Source organism: Grus americana, chromosome 11 (assembly GCF_028858705.1).
Source record: "Grus americana isolate bGruAme1 chromosome 11, bGruAme1.mat, whole genome shotgun sequence".
NCBI lineage: Eukaryota > Metazoa > Chordata > Aves > Gruiformes > Gruidae > Grus > Grus americana.
Genome location: NC_072862.1, coordinates 21940109 through 21958792, shown reverse-complemented (window position 1 = coordinate 21958792; position 18684 = coordinate 21940109). Strand labels below are relative to the sequence as shown.

Here is an 18684-nt window from a genome sequence, read left to right as displayed (position 1 = left end):
ATATTGCCCACAGATGCTTATCACTAGTTACTACTCCCATCCATAGTCCTGCAGATGGAGATTGTGAAAGTGTTTCAGGCTATGTCGAACACAACGCTCTGACCCGCTATCACGAGGAAGGCGAGGGGGTGACAGCTGACACTTTTGTCTTTAACTGATACAGCTGCTTGGAAAGCAGAGGTCTATCTGTGAACCGAAATAATAATATCCACACAAGAGGATTCCAGCTTTCCAAATGGTTTAGTTAAATTGATGAAAGCAATGAAACTCATGCCGTCACTTTCACCGTAACCACAGGCAAAACATAGCTCCAGACCATGAGATTCACTTAAATAGAGTGTGAGGTATGATGCTGTTTTTCCACTTGCACTAGGATTTCAGTGTGAAACTGAAAAAATAAACACACCACACTGAGAAAAGCCAGGAGGATAAGGTATTTTTCAAGATGTAATGCTATTTTGGCAGCAGAAAAAACATTTTGTATATATCTGTACATACGTATATGCATGCATATGCAAAACAGTGGAATAACAAGACTGTAGAGGAGGCTTAAAAGGCGTGTTTTAGTACTGGTAGGTCATTCCTTTCTTTTCATTCTAGAAAATCTTAAATGGGAGCACCAAGTACAAAAAAAAGTCACCTATTCTGTGCGTGTACACGTGCTTTAGAAAGCCTACACTATGCCACCAGCCTACTGATATTAGAAGACGAAAATCAAGAGAGTTCAAAATAGCTAAAGAAATGTTTAATATAAAAATTGAGGTGAACTCCGTGAGTAGAATCTTATGTCAAATGAGCCCTGTATATCCCAGAAAAGGATAAGTTAATCATTTGAGTTTTGACACATTCAGTTAGCACATCCAATAATTTTCAGTTAATGCAGATGATATAGCAATTAAAAAATAACATAAATTTAAACTATGCCCATGGTAAACAGTTGATGTTCCGGAGCACAAAGTCCATTACAGTTCAAATAACATAAAAGTTGTAACCATTAAATACTAAGCGTCACTCTTTCAGTGTTATTTCTTTTAAAAGACTCGAAAATTCGCAGCAATGAAAAGCGGAATTCTACGTCTATTGTTTTATTGCTATATTCTAACCTGGCAAAGTTTTAAAACTTTCAATTAAAAGGTAGAACATCATTGATAGCATACTATATATTTACTGCATGAGTACTGCATTAATGTAACTGTCAGACATGATCAAGTTGCGTAAGCCCAGATGTTTGTTAAATACCCAGCACAGCAGAGCAGCAAACCACATGCCAATTATTTCTATGACAACTTCACAGAACAAAAGTAGGAATTGTGGATACACTTGGGACCTCAGAAACAAACTTGTCAGATTTCTAAACGCACATCTGGAAAAATGGAAGATGAGAGCACCGTAGGTAAACCTGCCCAAACTTCTGTTATCTTCCAGAGTGTGCACAGAGGGCAGCTGCAGAAAAAAGGAGCAGGCCTCCTGGTGACATTTTTAGGTTGAAGAGGAGTAAACAAGATACATAATTATTCTGTTTCCCAATACAGATACACAATTATTAAGAACACACTTAACAAAAATCTAAATTGCTGTATTAATTCTTGCCCAGTAACCTATCTTTCTGATATAGAGAGGGAACTGCTTTCTGCAGAATAAATAAACTATTCTAGTTCAAACTTTATACTCCATGATGAGAAGTTACTCAAATTGTAAGAGTCCATCATATCTGAAGTTTATATGTGAGCAGTACAACCAAATTAGGGACAATATTTAAATTATGATTTTAACTGCCTTTAAAGAAAGAAAGCTTAAACCCCTCCAAATTCTTTCCTGTCTTTGAAATTATTAAAGAAAATAAAATACAGTCTCTTTTGTATTCCTGAAAATAAAATTTCTGCTGATCATTCCAGAAAATATATCAAACTAGGAGTCATAAGTTTTGGTAAACTATTTTACTCTTTAGGTATTAGAGACAAAATTTAAAACCTGCCATAATTATCAGATCCTATTTATCCTCTTTCTCACCAATACAGAAGATTGTTATGTATTGCCAGTGAAGTTCTAAAGAAACCCACAAATACACATATTTCTAGTCCTTACTTTTCAAAGATTTGCTGGTACATTCTCCTAAAATTCAAATTTTCCAAATTTTTCCAACAGAGGATACTGATCTGATCCAAGATAACCCAGTTAAATGCAGGAAGTCATCAGAGCATCATAAGAATAAGCATCATAGTTAAAGCTAGCGATGGTGTGGGGCCTGGGAATCATTGGACACTTAATGAAGAAGAATATTCCTTTGGATACAGGTAGCACTGATAATATGCTATGATAACGTGCTATATTATATATAGCTACCGATTCCTGACAGCTAGATAGCCACCTTAAACAGATAGTGTGGAAGATAACCTCTGGCGAAGGAGAAGGAAAACGGGAAGAGTGGATCAGAGAATACAAAAAGGTTAAGATGACCTTCAAATTCTTGTACTGGTTTCAAGTATTTTATTAGGTGAACTTGGAGTTTTTTCAAATAATGTTTACTTATCCTATCTAAAAACATTTCCTGTGTTTCAGACACAGCTTGAAATATGTAACTGCCAACAGCAAAGTTTTTTTTTTTAAAAGATGTGTTGTCAATGTGTAAATCATTTACTCAGAAGAAAAAAAAAAACAACAGAGGGAACTAACTGATTTGTCTGTCGTCTTTCCTGTCAAGATCGCCCTCGCCTTGGCTTTGGTCAGAGGGAAGGACTTTATGTATGAGTCATACAAATGCTTGGCAAGTGCTCGTAGATCAGCAGATTCAGGGTTTAACTGGTCGATGTCGCTGGAAATCTCTGCCAAGAGCTTCTCCTTCTCCGCTTGTGGCATTCGCCCAAACCTGATGGCTGAAGAAGATGACAAGCAATTACTATAGCTATAGTTGCACCTAAAAAAGCATATTTGAATGGCTTTTTCATGTCACCTTTTGTTATGAGCTCTTCAAATTTTTATTAAAACTGTACTTAGGCAAGTAAGAGAAAGATGATTTTCTCCAGTAATATAGGCAAAGAGCTGAAGTGCTTTAAAGAAATGTAAACAAACAAATCTCAAAGAGGAAATAATTTATGTGCCCAAAGAATAAGATTACAATATATTGCTTGGAAATGCAAAACTATTGTCAGCTCACCTGAGAGAGCTGGTGAAAACCTCCGATTCTACCTCCAATCTAAATAAAATGTAAAGAACCTTTAAGATATTCAAATTCTGTTGGCTTAGGGTAGGAACCACCGTTCAGCCTTGTATCGTTTTGGGCAAATTGCCATATGGATCTCAGATTTTTCATTTGTTTCGAAACAAAACACTCACATGCCTTGCAGGAGTAAATTCCTAAATTGTTCCACAGAACTTAACATACCAAGTGCTCTAAACTGCTACCAAAAGAATTAAGGAATGGGAAAGAAGGCTGTGCAAGGAATTAAAAAGGCCAGAAAAGGCTGAGTTCTTCATGGTAACTCTATATGCATGCTGTACTGAAAGAACAGGAAATGGTTCTACCTAGTCATATGATCTCACAATTGCTCAATACCAATGTAAAGCAGGCTGTAAACCTCCTCCTTTTACACCCATGTACTTACTATCGAAGACACTGTTTATTCATATGGGGACGGACTTGGAAAATATTTCCAATGAGCCGTCAAGATCAAGACTGATTTATCATATGATATTTCAGTAAACAGAATTTATTTCATTTTACAAAAGCAAAACAGCACAAAAGTGCATCAAAACAAAAAACAGAAGGAAAAAATAAAGGTTTGCATTTTGGCCTTAAGAGGAAATAGAAATGTTATATTATAAATATTTTTTCAGCAGTTAGTTAGTGTCTCCTCTGGATAAAGTAAAAGTGCTGTTAAGATCTTACATATGAATGATTATACCAGGGATGTTCAATTTGGAAACCACTAGCCACTTTCCTTTTATGAGTATGCTTGCAGTGTGCTGATGGACAAAAATGACACATTTTTGAGAATAAATAAGTGTCAAAAAGCATATAAAAGCCATTTGTCATACATTATGTTTATTGATCAGTTCCCTTCTTTCATGGCTGTAGAAACAAGGTTGTTTATTTTTACAACTGTACTCATTTCTCTCTCAGCAAACTTGGTCTCCGAATGATGCATGCAGTGTATTTCATATTTGCTTGGGTATTCTTAGAGTTAACATGTCAGAATAAAAATCATCATGAAAGGAAACCTAGTTCAATAGGTACAAATTAATACATTCTAATTTTTTCCCCAAAAATGTCTCTTCCTTATAATTTTTCATATGGGAAATTCTGAATAAATGCCAACTGATATTTGTTTTGGATTGTAGATCATATCATATATATCTTTTTCTCTCTCATAAGGAACACTAAGTATTCTTAATCAGCTACTAACAATAGCTTTCAGGGAGATATCACTGCCAGCCCTCCTTATTCCTGAGAGCAAAAAATTTAAAGAAAAATCAACAACTTCCTATTAGTTTATATGAACTACAATGGCTGAAAGAGACTGACAGTGTTCTGTACAGAAGTAATGTGACTGGATGAGCATGTGGTAATGTTAATGATGTATAAAAGAATGTTATCAAACAAAAGGAGAGTTCATGTTATTATGTTTTATGATTAATTTGGCCACTTCTCAAACGTGCATTTTGCAATAGCTTCATCAATGGAGAAAATCTTGCGATACTTTGATGCTTCTGACTGGGTTCTTGCCAACAAATTCAACTCTTCCTCACCACTTTTTTTGAGGAAGAATTTGCAAACTGAAGACTTAAGTGAAGTCTAGCAAGACTTCTCAGACTCTTACAGTGGACCTTTTAATCTGGAAAGAAAGAAATATACGGAGTGCGATTTATTACAACCTGAAGATTTCTTAACACATAGTAAGAAATACTTGGGACCTCTAAGGAACATGTCCTCTGAGAGATTTCACAATCATATCTGGAACTAGGTGCTTTGGGGCAGAAAAATGTTTTGTTATGATAAATCCTACTTGTAAACTATTTCGATATTTTATATAGAATACATTTATAACATTATATATATCTCTATAATAGGTTTACAATAAATTATACATCCCTAACAGCCTGATGCAAATTCTATAAGCTCAGTCTGTAAACATACTAATTCTAAGTATTATGGAAAGGGAGCTTGACAGAACACCAGTATGAGACATGATTCTGTTGTGGGCCTGTTCTTGAGAGTTGGGCTTTGCAGAAGAAAGTTTGTAGTCTGGAATCTCACTGGCATAATGCTCCCTTTCATCAACGTTATTTTTACAAACAAGGGATAAAAAAAGAAAAAAAAAAAGGGGACAGTATATTGTTTCCCCTTCCTATGTTTTAATATTAACTTAGCTCTAAAATAGTTTATACACTTCCCCAAGGCATTAAAAACAATAGGAATGTATATTCTTTTTTCCACTTTTTTTTTTTTTTTTTAAATTGTTCCCCCCCCCCTGCCCTTTAATCAAGTATCTACTGGAACATTCTTAATGATATACCACAGTGTATTTACCAGCTATGACACTGATTACTGAAACAGGATTGTTGAATGTAGACATTTTATTGAAAAGATAAGGGATTTTCAAAACAGAGATTGTTTTGTCATTAGAGAATACCTGACTAAGCTGTATAATTGTATTCTTTTAAAGAACAGAAACCAGACTGGTAACAAACATCTTGCTAGAAATTCATACATGGGTAAATAGACTAGCGCCTGGTTTTTTCAAGTAAGTTTGCCAGAACCGAGAGGGATAGTTTCTGTTATAAAATTTATGGCAGTTTTCCACATAACTGTATTTATCTACTGTTGCACTGATACTGCCAGTATAAAATAGGCTTACATTTAGTTTTGAGTATAAAATGACAGCATAGTATGTATACGTTTTCTAAATATGCCCCTTATCCTATACCCTGATCCCTGTGCAGTTTTTTTGTCTCCTGTCCAAGAGTCTCTTGGAAAGCGAATTACAGTATTCGTGCTAGCAATTTGGTATTGCTAAACAACATATTGTTGATGGTTCTCTGTTAAAAGTTTACAATAGCACTGGTGTAGAATTTATAATAAATGACAACTTACATTGTGTTTAATTTTTAACGGAAAAGAAGATTGACCAAGGGTGTTCCAGAATCCCATTTCTGGTGTGCTTACCTATCCCCAACAAAGGATACCAAACTGTCTTTGCAAAGCAGGCATGTGTTACAAGCCCTAGTGCTTCTAATATAAAATTATTTCCATTAATTTACAGATTGCATTGGAGTTTGTCATATTGTTAATACTTCATTTACTGCTAATAGTTCTAGAGTAGATGCTGCCTTTAATTTATCATTTATTTTTATTTTGCTTGTGATGGCGATACTTACTTTCCTGAAAAGTGCTTTAAGATCTCTGCATGAAAAGTGCTATAACACCCAAATATTCTTTATTACTTTGCTATTCGTTTCAGTACTCTTCCTTGTTGGAATCATATCTAATTTGTTTTTTCCATGTGTTTGAGAATTTGTATAGTTTTTATATATACAGTCAAAAGCCCTGTGAACATTAATGTTAAATCAGAGCATTGTCTTCACTGTGTAAAATTTTATGAATGCAAGCACCCTTATGTATAATCTATTTTGGAGTTAAAGCCCAAAGACATGGAAGAAGACTAAATCAAATGATACATGATTAAAGCTGCATAGAAATTTGCTATATATTTTTAAGGAATATTTGTCATAGGTTTGGCATGGGGCCTCATGATGCTATTTTTTCTATGAAGATCAGATTCCTGGTTTCATTTTAAAAAAAGGTTATTTAAATTTCTTCTGTGTAAATGAAAAAGGAAAAAAACCAACCACAAACAACAAAAGAAATAAATACTACTGCCTAAGGTAACACCGAATTATATAGCACGTCTGTTAAAATGCTGAGATTGCTTTGGAAGAAAATTAGCACATATATTGTTATATGGTAAACTAGGTTATAAGCATTAACTTGTATTCTTGAATGCTTGCATGCTGCATTCAGAATTGAGTTAGCTACAACAAACAAAGCTTACTCATAGCACAGAAAGCTATTACCTCAATGTCAAATCAGTCCAAACTACCCGTTGTTATCGAAGAATGCACAAGCTGATTAGCTCATCAAAGCGGTATAGCGGGTTTATCTCTTACTGGCCTAAAACACCCGGCGTTGGTTTAACCACCCACTACAGCGGGATTGCCAGCTAGCAGATCACATGTCTATCAGTTTGGCAAAACGGCCACTGACAACAGCAGAGTTCGCATTTAGCAGATAGGACCAAGTCGTCTAAATACGTGAGCTGACTTCACGAAGAATGGAAAGGAGATCTTACTGGGTTTTGTGCTACATAAATCCTTAGAGTGTATCATGTTGCCTGCCATCATAATATCAAACTTTTACATACAATAATTCAGCAATAATGAAATCCCTCAGGACTCTCATAATATTTTTCTCATGTTTAGGGTGTAGAAACTGTGCTTGGGGTAGTTTGTTATGCATCTTTATTTTTGTATGGATTGTACATTTATTAGCAATCTATCATTTCTACATGTGTTTGTTTCTTTCTAAATGTGTGGTTTTAGGGTGGATTAATAGCAGTGGATCTTTCATGATCCACTTTTAAACACTGTCCCTATTTCATGAAAATATGTGAATTGGAAAGTTTCTGATGTAATTCATGAATTACATAAGGTGATCAGGACCCAAAAATGTTTTAAATATAACAATTTGTTAACCACAGAGTTGTGAATCAAACATTTCTACAATTTGACAGGCAAAAGGATAGTTTTAAATTTTTTTTTAAATGTTTAGATATATTTTAAAAATATTATATCAGTTGCAGCAGATTCTGTTCAATACTTATTAGCATTGCAGGCAAAATTTGGGGCAAAATTCAGTTTTGTGATACTAGCCTAGTAGTTTCCTTTTGGAGAAGTCATTGTCATTTTCAGGGGACTGAGACAGAAGTCAGGAAGAGGTCAGGCACCAGGAGGTTTACAGAAGGAATTTGGAAAGTGGGGTTCTGGGTGAGAGGAGAAATAGGAGGGATTGGTGATACTTACAGAGGTTAGGGTGGAAAAAGGAGAGTTCACAGGGTGGATAAGAGTTCACAGCATTTCTGGTGGTTGAGGAAAATTTCAAGGATGGGTGGCATGATCTTCTCCCTTCTCTGCTTCTCTCTCTACCTCCCTCCTGTGACCCTGGGCTCATCTTCTGTTTCCTTGGACCACTTATCCTCCTTGCTACTCTATTTTCTCTCTCCTCCGTCTACCCTCAGAGCAGGCCCAGCTTTCTTATCTCCCGGGGGCCCGAGAAGTGGATCAAGGCAGGATCTGTCGGGGTGGGAAGGGCAGGGACAAGCCAGCAAGCCTGTATAAGAGATCTGGAAATACGGCTCGCTGCTCATGCTGCAGGGATGGAAGGGGTTCAGATGGCAATTTCTTTCACAGTAATACAAGACTGTGCAAGTTTGGGCACGTGCCTGCAGCTGGAATGTATGATCTCTCTCTCTTTCCTTTGGCAGTTATTTGTTTACTTGCATTTGCAGTATTCTCTAAACGTCAGTGATATAAAACCAGTAGTGAATGTAGTAAGACACTATGTGCTACATTATATTCTTTGCCTTTTTGTGGAAAAACTAGAATATTTATCCTTATGCCACAATTTATGGCTTGGAGAAGTCACTAAGATTGCTTATAGGCTATGCTGTATAGCACTCTTCTGCTTGTCTAGATTATGGATTTTTTTTTGAGCATAAATGACTCCCCAAATAGACTATAAACACAGTTTCTTGCACTAGAAAACACAAGATAGAGCCAGGGCACAGATACCTGTCTGAGTTTACTGGAAGCATTTACCCAGACTGAACAATTCACTGCTCCCAGAACTGATAAGAAAGACATATTGCCATGTGTGCTCTTGTTCCCATTACAGTAGTTGGCTTTACATAAATTGTAAAAATTAATGAAATTTCCAAAATAAAAGAACCAAGCTTCTGCTTAGCGGTACTTCAGATTACAATCTGAGCCATTAAGGGTTAAACACAGAGCAGCACTGTGGCTAGAGAAGGAAAGGAAAACAATATTCAAAGCATGAGAACACTACTGTCTTTTTTAACCTTCAGCCAACTGGTATGTAGCATTTATACGTGAAAAAATGTGGCTGTAGCTGCTAAGTGTCTCCTTGCATTCCCTGATTTGTAAGTGCCCTATTCATTTTGCAATAATATAATCTACGCAAAGACAGTCATAGACTGGAACCCTCAGGCATAAATAATCTACATTCTGATTCCAAGCATTTAAAATTCAGATAATTTCACTACTTAAATGGACAAACTTTAATCTGTAGCTGTAACATAAAAATGTGTCTCAGTGTCATTGCCAACATCCAGTGTTGCATTTCTGCATGCTTCTTTGTATAGGCTTGTGTCTTCAAAGGTGAAATTTAGTTCTTTTTTACGAATTTGTTTGTTTATAAATGACAGAGGAACGAGGGGGGTGTTTCGTGCAATGTAACGTAAACAGAGTGGACAAAAAAGACCAAACGTAGAAGCAATACTTGAATATAAACACTACTAACTCCCTGTTAGGTGAGCTCACGGTGAGAGCAAATGAAGGTGTTCCTTCAAGCCCTGGGACAAATGGCTTTGCCCTTTCCCCCTCCTCTCTACGCCTCCCCCGACTCCCACAACCATGGCTCCTGCTGATGCCACAGCTTCTGCCTTGGCAGGGGCTGAACTGCAAGAAATGGCAGGTGAAATGTTAATTTTAAAAATATTTCTTGGGCTCTTTATGTTACTAAGCCAAAGAGAATGGTCTTGGCCTTCCCCTTCTTGATAGAACTGCACATGGTTCCCATTGACATAATTGGAAGCCGTGTTGCTAGGTTATGGGAGAATTTGGCATGTACCTTGAAAATAATAATAATAAGACCTCCTGAATTACTATAAAAATACCCACAGTAGCATTTCAAAATTAGGTTTATTTTTAAGTGTTACTGTTGCATCCCAGGAACTTGAAAACCATATTTTCTATTAGCAAAACATTTCCCATACCAATTTACATTCAGTGCATGTATTAACTTTGCAAACCACAGTTAAGCTTTCCTCTTGGGGACAGTACACTCATTTTTTATATTGAAAATAATGAAAGTTCTAAAAAAAACACAGAGAAATTATTTTCCCAGTCATGTTTGCAATTCTTTACCCTTCGAATTACATAAGTCTCTATGTTATGACATTTAATTCCTGTTTTTGCTCAACTTTGCCAAAGCAAGGCAGCAAAGAATCTTCATTATGTCTTTCTGTCCAAACATTCACAAGTAAGTATTTCCACATGAATTGATATGTTAATTTGAAAGTTCAGAGGGACTTTCTTCTAAATTCTATGCAAGACAGCAGTATCGTGATATACTTAATGCTATCTGCTTCCCTACTGTGAAGGGGGCAATCGCAGAACCATACACAATTGCAAACACCTTTGCAATCTAAGACCACAACATATTCAACACGGAAACGCCGCTTACAGTTCACAGATGGGAGGGGATATATTCACCTCTGGATGGTGGAGAGGTTGGACAGTGCATATAACACAGGAATCACAGCTATAGACACTATATGATGAGAAGCAGGCAGCTGAACGGGCATGCTAAGAAACACTACGCTCCTACTTACCACACATTGCAATCTATGCCCAGATGTGGGTCTCCTAGGAAGGAGGAGGACAGGTTTTTTTTAAAACAGTGCAGGGTCTGGCCCGTTCATTCAAAGTCTGTTGCATTCTAGTACGAGAAGTGTTAATTTGGTGATGCTAACGGTCCTCGGTATGTGTCCGATGCATCAAAAGTTGTTATTATTCATAAAGTTTCAGTAATTTCTCTAGTCCATTTTTCATAATAAAATTAAGTTTTCCACTTACAGGAAAGGGATATTGAGCTACAGTATGCAAAAGTGTCTTGTCAGAAAATAAGACAATGAACTGAAAACCAGCAATTACACTAGGAATATGTTCAGGAAGAACAACCAACAGTGTAACGAGCAGGAAAGGTGGAGAGTAAAACAAACTCATATGTTATATTATGTATTATATCATTAAGTGCAGATCCCTACCTATCTGATTTTTATATTGAAAGTAAGCTCCAATCATATACATAGTCTCCTAAACTCAGAGGCCATCTCCAATACGTATTACTAAACTGCCTAGTGTAAAGAAACAGAAGACTCTAGATGTTAAAGCAGCACGTTCAGTAATCATACTAATGTTTCATGTTATTTTTCAGATGAAACATTATTGGCTTAAAATATGGTACGTGCACTTACCATTATGTGACATTCCGACGGCAAGGCATTTTTGAAATCTGCAGTATTGACATTTATTTCTGCTTTTCTTATGGATGCGGCAATTAAGATCACACCTGTCATAAATCAGCTTTAATCTGATTGTTCTTCGAAAAAAGCCCTGGAGAAAACATAAAAGCATGTAAAAGGATGCAAGAAACTGCCAGTGTCATGGTTTCACTTCTCTATACGTACAAAGCCCCTTTCTGTATACACGCTGAACTTAACTTTGTTTCAGACAGATTTCCAAAGCAAGCAAGGCTCGCACGATCGTACTGTCTGCTTATCAGTGTGTCCTGTTCTGATCTCACTAGCCATTCTTGACCTAGTTTGATAGAGGGGTAAAATTCTCACATAGCTGGGGAAGCTTATGGGAATCAGTGGGGTTTAAGGGACATCAGGGACGTAAGCTGAGAGCTCCGCAGACGCGCCGAGCATGAAGAACACTATGCCAAAGGAAGCAAAGCTCCATTTGTTCCATTGCTCATGGGACGATTTGTTATAAAGTAAACACCACATTTTCAAAATTTAACGTTCACTACCAATGTAGAAAACATTTTATAAATCACAACAAACCAAAATTCTACCAACAGCAGATTGATCTCAAGTAAATAAAAGAGATTATGAGTTACCTGTTTTTTTAAACTTTTCTCTCCCAACTAATTATTTCTTTATTCTATTTCAAATATTTATTTTCCTTTTTGAGCCTGAATAATTAAATTAAGAGAATCTATATTCTTTCATTTGTTCTATTTCTTTGTTTTTGCACAGTGCTGAACTAATTTTGCAATATTTATTTCTGGGTTCTATTTTTTAGGTTGTTTTGTTTTCTAGTTTATCTCCATTGTTTGGATGTTACAAGTTTGCGAAGTACATTGGCACATGAAAAATCCAAGAACTTGGTGCCAAACTCACAGCAATTACTGCGCAGAAGTCTTATGAAGTCTTAGAAAGAGAGAAATCATTATGGAAATTCACAATTCTGTCTTTTAACAGTTTAAAGATACTTTCTCAGATCGCTCATAGTAAATTAATAAAATTTATCCAAATTTGTCATCAATTATTCCTTGTAACAATTAATTTTTCCTCACACCAAATAATAACAATAAAGCATAATGCCAGCTTCTTTAATGCCAACTTCTTTATATAATTCACTGTAATTTAAGTAATCAACAGCATACTTATTGCTTTATGTGTGTTCCTAATTCAGTGCTACACGTTTTATTTAAGCTCTGCATTGGGTCTTTCCTATTAGTTAGTTGCCTCAAGATACTGAAAGTAGAGAAGATGGGAATTTCATGTTAAACTCTGTAGTAATTTTCTTTGCAGTCAGTGAGTTGTTATTAACTTCTTTTATCTGGCATTTTTTTTTCTCATTCTTGATGATGGTCAATTTTTACACCATTCATTTGTCCTTTATGTGTTATAAAGGACAAATGTCATTAACATAAAAAAAGCCAGTGGAGTTTTAAAGCAGAAAGCCACATTCTTTAATACCATTAGACTTTTCTGTAGTCACCTAGAAATGTGTAAATTGGGTAAAGAAACTCTAACCAATCAGAATTACAGAGTCTGAGTTTTAAATTGCTCAGATTATTGAGCTTTGGAGTTGGGCACGAGTCTGCTTTTGCTGCGTTCTATGAATTCAGATTCTGCAAGTGATCTCCAAGACAGCCGGAATGAACTATAATTGCATAACTGACAAAAGTAGAAGAAATGTGCAAAGAATTCGAATAGATCAGTAACATAATAAAAAAAGGAAATTATATTTTAAAAAAACTCCCGCTTATTAAGTCAAAAAGTATATGCAGTATATGTGGAACAATTTACTTAAAGACCTAAAACTTGTTTTAAAAAGCACAGTTCTCTGATTTTACCAAGTGATCATTCAGATGAAAATAATATTAAATCTTACTTCAGGAAAAATATGTTTGTGACAACTTACCTTACAACCCTCACATGCATGCACACCATAGTGAAATCCAGAGGCCTTGTCCCCACACACACGGCATTCAATAGCCATAAGGGAGTTGGAAGACTCCTCATGAGGTTTATTGTACAACTGAACTTTTTCTGAAAAGTAAGGTGGGGAAGGAGGCTCCATTTTGATTGCACCTGTGTATAGAGAAGATTTAAAGATAAACTCAAAAGTATAATTAAATATATAGAAGAAGCAGCAAGGAATAATCACAAGCGATCACAGTAAACACGGCCAGATCCATAGGTCTGCTTCATAATACAAAATGAGTAGTAAACAAAGGATGTAAAGGGATGTAAGCTGCTGGTAAGCTGCTATTTCACTGGCTGTATATAGGCCAGTGAAAAACCTCAAAGGGCAAGATTCTGATGTAGAAAGTGCATTACAGATTCAGTTTTCAGCTCTGTCATGTGGAATAATTTGAAGATAGATATATTAAAAATTTACATACGGAGACTCATACTTTTCTCAGTATCTAATCTGGGTGTATTACTTTTAGGTGCTCAGAGCTCCTGCAGGGAGATGGACTGGAGTTCCTAATCTAGTCTAAAAAAAAAAAAATAATAATAAAGTATCTAATAGACCTATACATTGAATAATGTATTATTGGGTAGTATATATACTGGATAATAAAATATTGGATAGTTAAAGAAATATAGCTCTCTCCTGGGGAACTGTTCAACTGTGGATGCAGTTTAGAGATACATTTTCTCTTCTAACAGTTTCTAATTAAGAGAGCAATTTGTAATATTGTACAAGTTGAGACAATCAAATATGATATCATTAAATCAATCATTACTGGTCACAAAAGAAAGCTGTGACATTTGACACTATAACATTACATCAGATCATGTCTCAGGAGTGATGTAACAGACACTGTATTACAATAAGGTGAATGTTTTTCTTTTTCTAGTTCATGTAGTGTAGCCAGTCTGGAAGTTTTCTTTCCTATATAAACTAGGAAGAAAAAAGAAAAGTGGAAAATTACCCTACCTAAACTCTACTGCACTCTCTAGCTTAAACGAAAGAAAAATAAATTAGCTGGAAAAATGTTTTTTAATTTATTTTATAAGTAACCCAGAGGTACACAGCATCTGTTTCACTGTAAAACCGGAATCAAATACCACAATTTTCCTAGCAAGAATTCCCTGACAGAATTCCTGTACAGATTACTACAAACAAAAGTGCTGTCAGATTTAAGCAGGCTAAGTGGATCTTTAAGATAGTTCCAGGCACAGCAACCTTACATTCCTACTTGGAGCAGGAACGCAGTAACAACTTATTTAAGAATAGGTCACTTCCTTTCTTAAAAGGAGAGTTCCATCTATTTTTTCTTCCCACTCTCACTGGCAAGAGAGCAGCGTTTTTCATAGTATATAAATAATACTAGCCCACGAAGCCCCAGGGCTATGCCTGCATTAGGAACTCTGATAAAGTTATACCAACATTGTGACTCAGATGTAGCCAATATTTCTACTCCATCAGTTTCTTAGGCCATTGGGAATTTAAAAGCTAGACATATTAATAATTAATATGCTATGTATGCTGGGGCAATTTTTAACATCCAGGATATTTATTCTGCATGGTGTGCACAGAGCTTCAAAGGACAATTTACACACAAGATACACGAATAGGAGACTGGAGACTTCAGAACCACATGGTGGGGTTCATACGCCTAATAAAAAGTGTTTAATGTCAGTTTAGATACTTTATGATACGTTGCCTAATCTCCAGTTGGTGCTCGGGAAGGGTGAAGGCCCGCTATACGTATGCTATCTTTTCTATCTGCCCTGCAAGAATATCTTGTGGATGTCCCTGATGACACAGGATACCAGCGTTTAGGCATCTACCTCTAAGTCCTTTTGCTGGTAGTACACTTTCCAGGGAATGAAGCAAATATGAACATGAAGGAAATATAAAAAAATTAAAAACATACTTTGGCAATCCTGGAGCTTAATATCATATTTATAATCAATGCTTGTCTGATCAGTTCTTGCAAGAGGAATATCTTCATAGTGCGGTGAAGAAATGCTTGAAAAATCAACAGTGGTAAATGGCTTTATGTCAAAGGAATGTGTATGATCATCCATCGCTGACAGATCCACTGGACTTATTCCAAAATTAATGGGCCAAAATGGCATTTCTGTGTCAACCATTGTAATCCCTGAAAACAAAAAAAAAGAAGCAGACACTTTAAAAGAAGCTAGTTATCTCTGTATTGAGTTCAGGCCTGAACTGAGATCTAATTGTCTCATGTCTAAAGGGCTGAGATGCAAACTCACAATCAGGTGTAGGTTTTAGGAGAATGTTCAGATTCCATCTATCATTCATATCATGAGTTTGTCACCATAGAACGCATTAGGCTGTATAGTAACACTGCACGGCTAACACTGGGCAGTTAACCCGGCTTTGAGGTGGTTCTTAGGAAGGCTCTGAGGTCTCAGGTCATAAGAGCAAGTGAGATCAGCTGGCATCTGGGGCTCCAGCTAACCTTAGAACAGAACGGTGGTCTTCCGTATGCTGCTACACTGAACCGATCTGAGCTGTACTTCAAAAGGCAGCGGAGACAACTGGTGGGCTCGCCGAACAACGGTCAGGTGACTAATTGACAAAAGTATATATGGGAGAAATAACCATCTAAATAATTACGAATGGCTGGATGAAATACAATTGCATTTTAATAGTATATTTTATAGAACATTTATGTGCTTTAGTAAGCATGCAAGTCATTAAAAAAAAAATCCCTAAAAACCCAATGATGTGAAATTAAAGCAGCATAACTGGGGGGAAAAAAAAAAATCTTTTTTTTTTGTCGGATAACACTGACTTTAATTGCACCTCTCAATAGCATGCATATGAATAGAATTAGAAGTCTTCCCCAATTAATTTTTCAGTTTTGCAAATTCTAATCATCATTCTTCCCAAATGCCTGAAAATCTTAAGGATTTTTATTTTAAGGGAAAAAAAAAAGTAGTCGGTATTAAATAGTGGTGGTTTTCCTCCAAATAACCAGAAATAATTGAAATCTTTACTCATTCAAGAATGTCAAAAGTTTTATCCCAGAGTTTTAAACCCAAGGCTTAAGGAAATTATTTAATGTATGACTTTCCAATTTCCATATATATTTATGAAGATCTTGAAAGCAGTAAACAAATAAAAAGTTTCAATCTGTGAAAATCTTCAGCAAATTGAGTGAATTTAGATTGAGATACAAAATGTTTTTCCCAGTCCTCCTCTGACAGTTAGCTGAACCAAAATCCTTGATTTAGACATATTTCAACTATGAAAAAGTCTGTAAGTAACAGCAAGTGTAAAACACTTACTGTTTTACAACTAGGATCTGTCTTTAATTTTCCATGATTTATAAAAAGAACACTCTAATATAAAAATAGAATAGATGTTATGAAACTTGGTCACTTTGGCTGTTTCATTTGGACTTTAGACCCAGTCAAGTAAGTAGCCTTTAACCCCTAGATAACAGGAACTTTGATTTGATCTACTTTGAATCAAAACTACTCTGTCACACTGCCAAAACTGTTGTTGCAAAATGTATATAATGGAACAGACCTGCTCCATAATTTTGAGATCATCCTTTGTTTTGACAGGCCTACAGGTAAGTAAAACAGTGACTGTCCTCCCCATCAGCTATGCTGAAGTGCTAAGGTAGTAACGGCTAGAAATGGTTACAGTTCTCTTAATCCTTGGGAAAGTCACCATCATTCTTCCACCTTTGGGGACTTGCAGCACAACCGTTTAGTTTTTCTACCTTGAACATTGACAACAAAGGTTGTAAGATGTCTTTCTCCCTCTTAAATTTCAGCTAAGGAATTCTCACTGCAGTGGGGACAAAAGAGATGCTGCTGTATCCCATGCTGCACAACATACATGTTACCTCTAGCGGAACATAAGGGGAACCTATAGCTCCTTCATACTGCCACTCCTAGACACTGATAGAGTCCTGTAAAGCAACCGGTGTTTAAGGGTGAACTGTCAGCAAGGTTAGCCTAACGGTCAGCCAGCCGCCTGCCTTCCCAAAGACTTCGGCCATTGGATGCAATACACAGTCTCATGTTATCCTTAATGAAAGTAAGATCTGTCTATGGGTAAACAACAGAATTTCTAACTGCCACTAGTGAAAATTATCTGGTGAAAGTACATTATAGGTTGTCAGGGTACCTTGGTGTTATATAGCATCTTCCTAATAATCAATTTTTCTGTAAGCATGAAGTGCAAATCCCTGGCCATCAACACTGGGAACGGTCTTACTTAAACAGATGTCCAAATAAAGCAATAAAATAGAATGGACTCCTTCTTAAGGGTTCATTTTAGTAATTAACCAGACACATCTTTAAAAAAGTAAGACAAAATCAACAGACATGTAAAATTTAAACATTGGCTCATATTCCTTTAAGCAGGTGACATTGAGAGTTATGTCCACTTTGTATCTGGAGGGCTGCCTCAAGGGTGAAGAAGAAGGATGCCTCCAGGCATGGTCCCATTTATAGCCCAAGTTCATCCCGTGGAGTCCATAGGACTCGACATGCACAGATGCGCCCATGAGGTTACTGCGTGGCCAAGGAACAACTGCAGCACTATCAGAAGGCAGGAAGACTCCTACCGAGAGCTGCCCTTGCACAGACACCTCCCCTGCACTGGAGGAGCAGCTGAAGAGGCTTGAGTACAGGCTTAAAGGCAAGTGCAAGCTTAAGTCACTCACTGAATAGAGATACACTTAATCACTTGCCACTGATCTCAATTTTTTGTATTACACGCAAAGTGGATGTTAATGTTAAACAGTTTTCCTGCATCGTCCATAAAACTTCTATAAAAACATTCTCACAATTTTGAGGTGTTACCAGTTTTTCAATTTAAAAGACTTCAGTTAGCAAAACACTGTGAGCTAAACAGCAAGTTAAAGCTAGTCCATATTTCGCTTTATAACACAGCGAATGACTGTGATGTTTTGGAGAATTTGATTATGTAACGTGATTAATTCTATGAAGCTCCTGAACAATCATAACACAGTGCGTGCGTGAAATTCACAATGTACAGATATACTACAGCTTAGAAAGACTCAGATAAACCTGAAGGCCAGAGGTCTGGCTTGCTAGGCACAAACTCCACAAGCGAAGAGGGTATAGTAATTCCTTAGCAGGAATTTTCTGTTTTCAGCACAGCTAGCTTGTTCCAGGAAGTCTAACAATAACACCAGAGCAGTTTCATGGTAAAAGTATTTCTAGCCTAGAACTGTGATGTTTTAGATTTTTATTAAGTTTCAGAAGAAGCAAAATAAAAATAAATAAATAAAACCTAATCCGTCATTTTAACAATCACTTAATATGAGGGATTGTGTTTCAT

General features: G+C 36.3%; 1 protein-coding gene across 7 annotated transcripts in view; it reads right to left on the bottom strand.

Moving 5' to 3' along the window:
- The window catches only part of PPARG (peroxisome proliferator activated receptor gamma), a 61846-nt gene that overhangs the window by 12273 nt on the left and 30889 nt on the right, over nt 1-18684 (bottom strand). For 5 of the 7 annotated variants that reach the window (XM_054838515.1, XM_054838514.1, XM_054838516.1 and 2 more), the window contains 4 exons: nt 15263-15490; nt 13294-13463; nt 11331-11469; nt 2674-2873 (listed from right to left, as the gene is read on the bottom strand). In XM_054838515.1, coding sequence (XP_054694490.1) covers nt 2674-2873; nt 11331-11469; nt 13294-13463; nt 15263-15482 — 729 coding nt within the window. In that variant the 5' untranslated portion in view covers nt 15483-15490. Of the gene's footprint in view, nt 1-2673; nt 2874-11330; nt 11470-13293; nt 13464-15262; nt 15491-15608; nt 15743-15817; nt 15990-18684 lie in introns of those variants that run through there. The other 2 variants (XM_054838518.1, XM_054838511.1) reach the window with 2 other exon arrangements.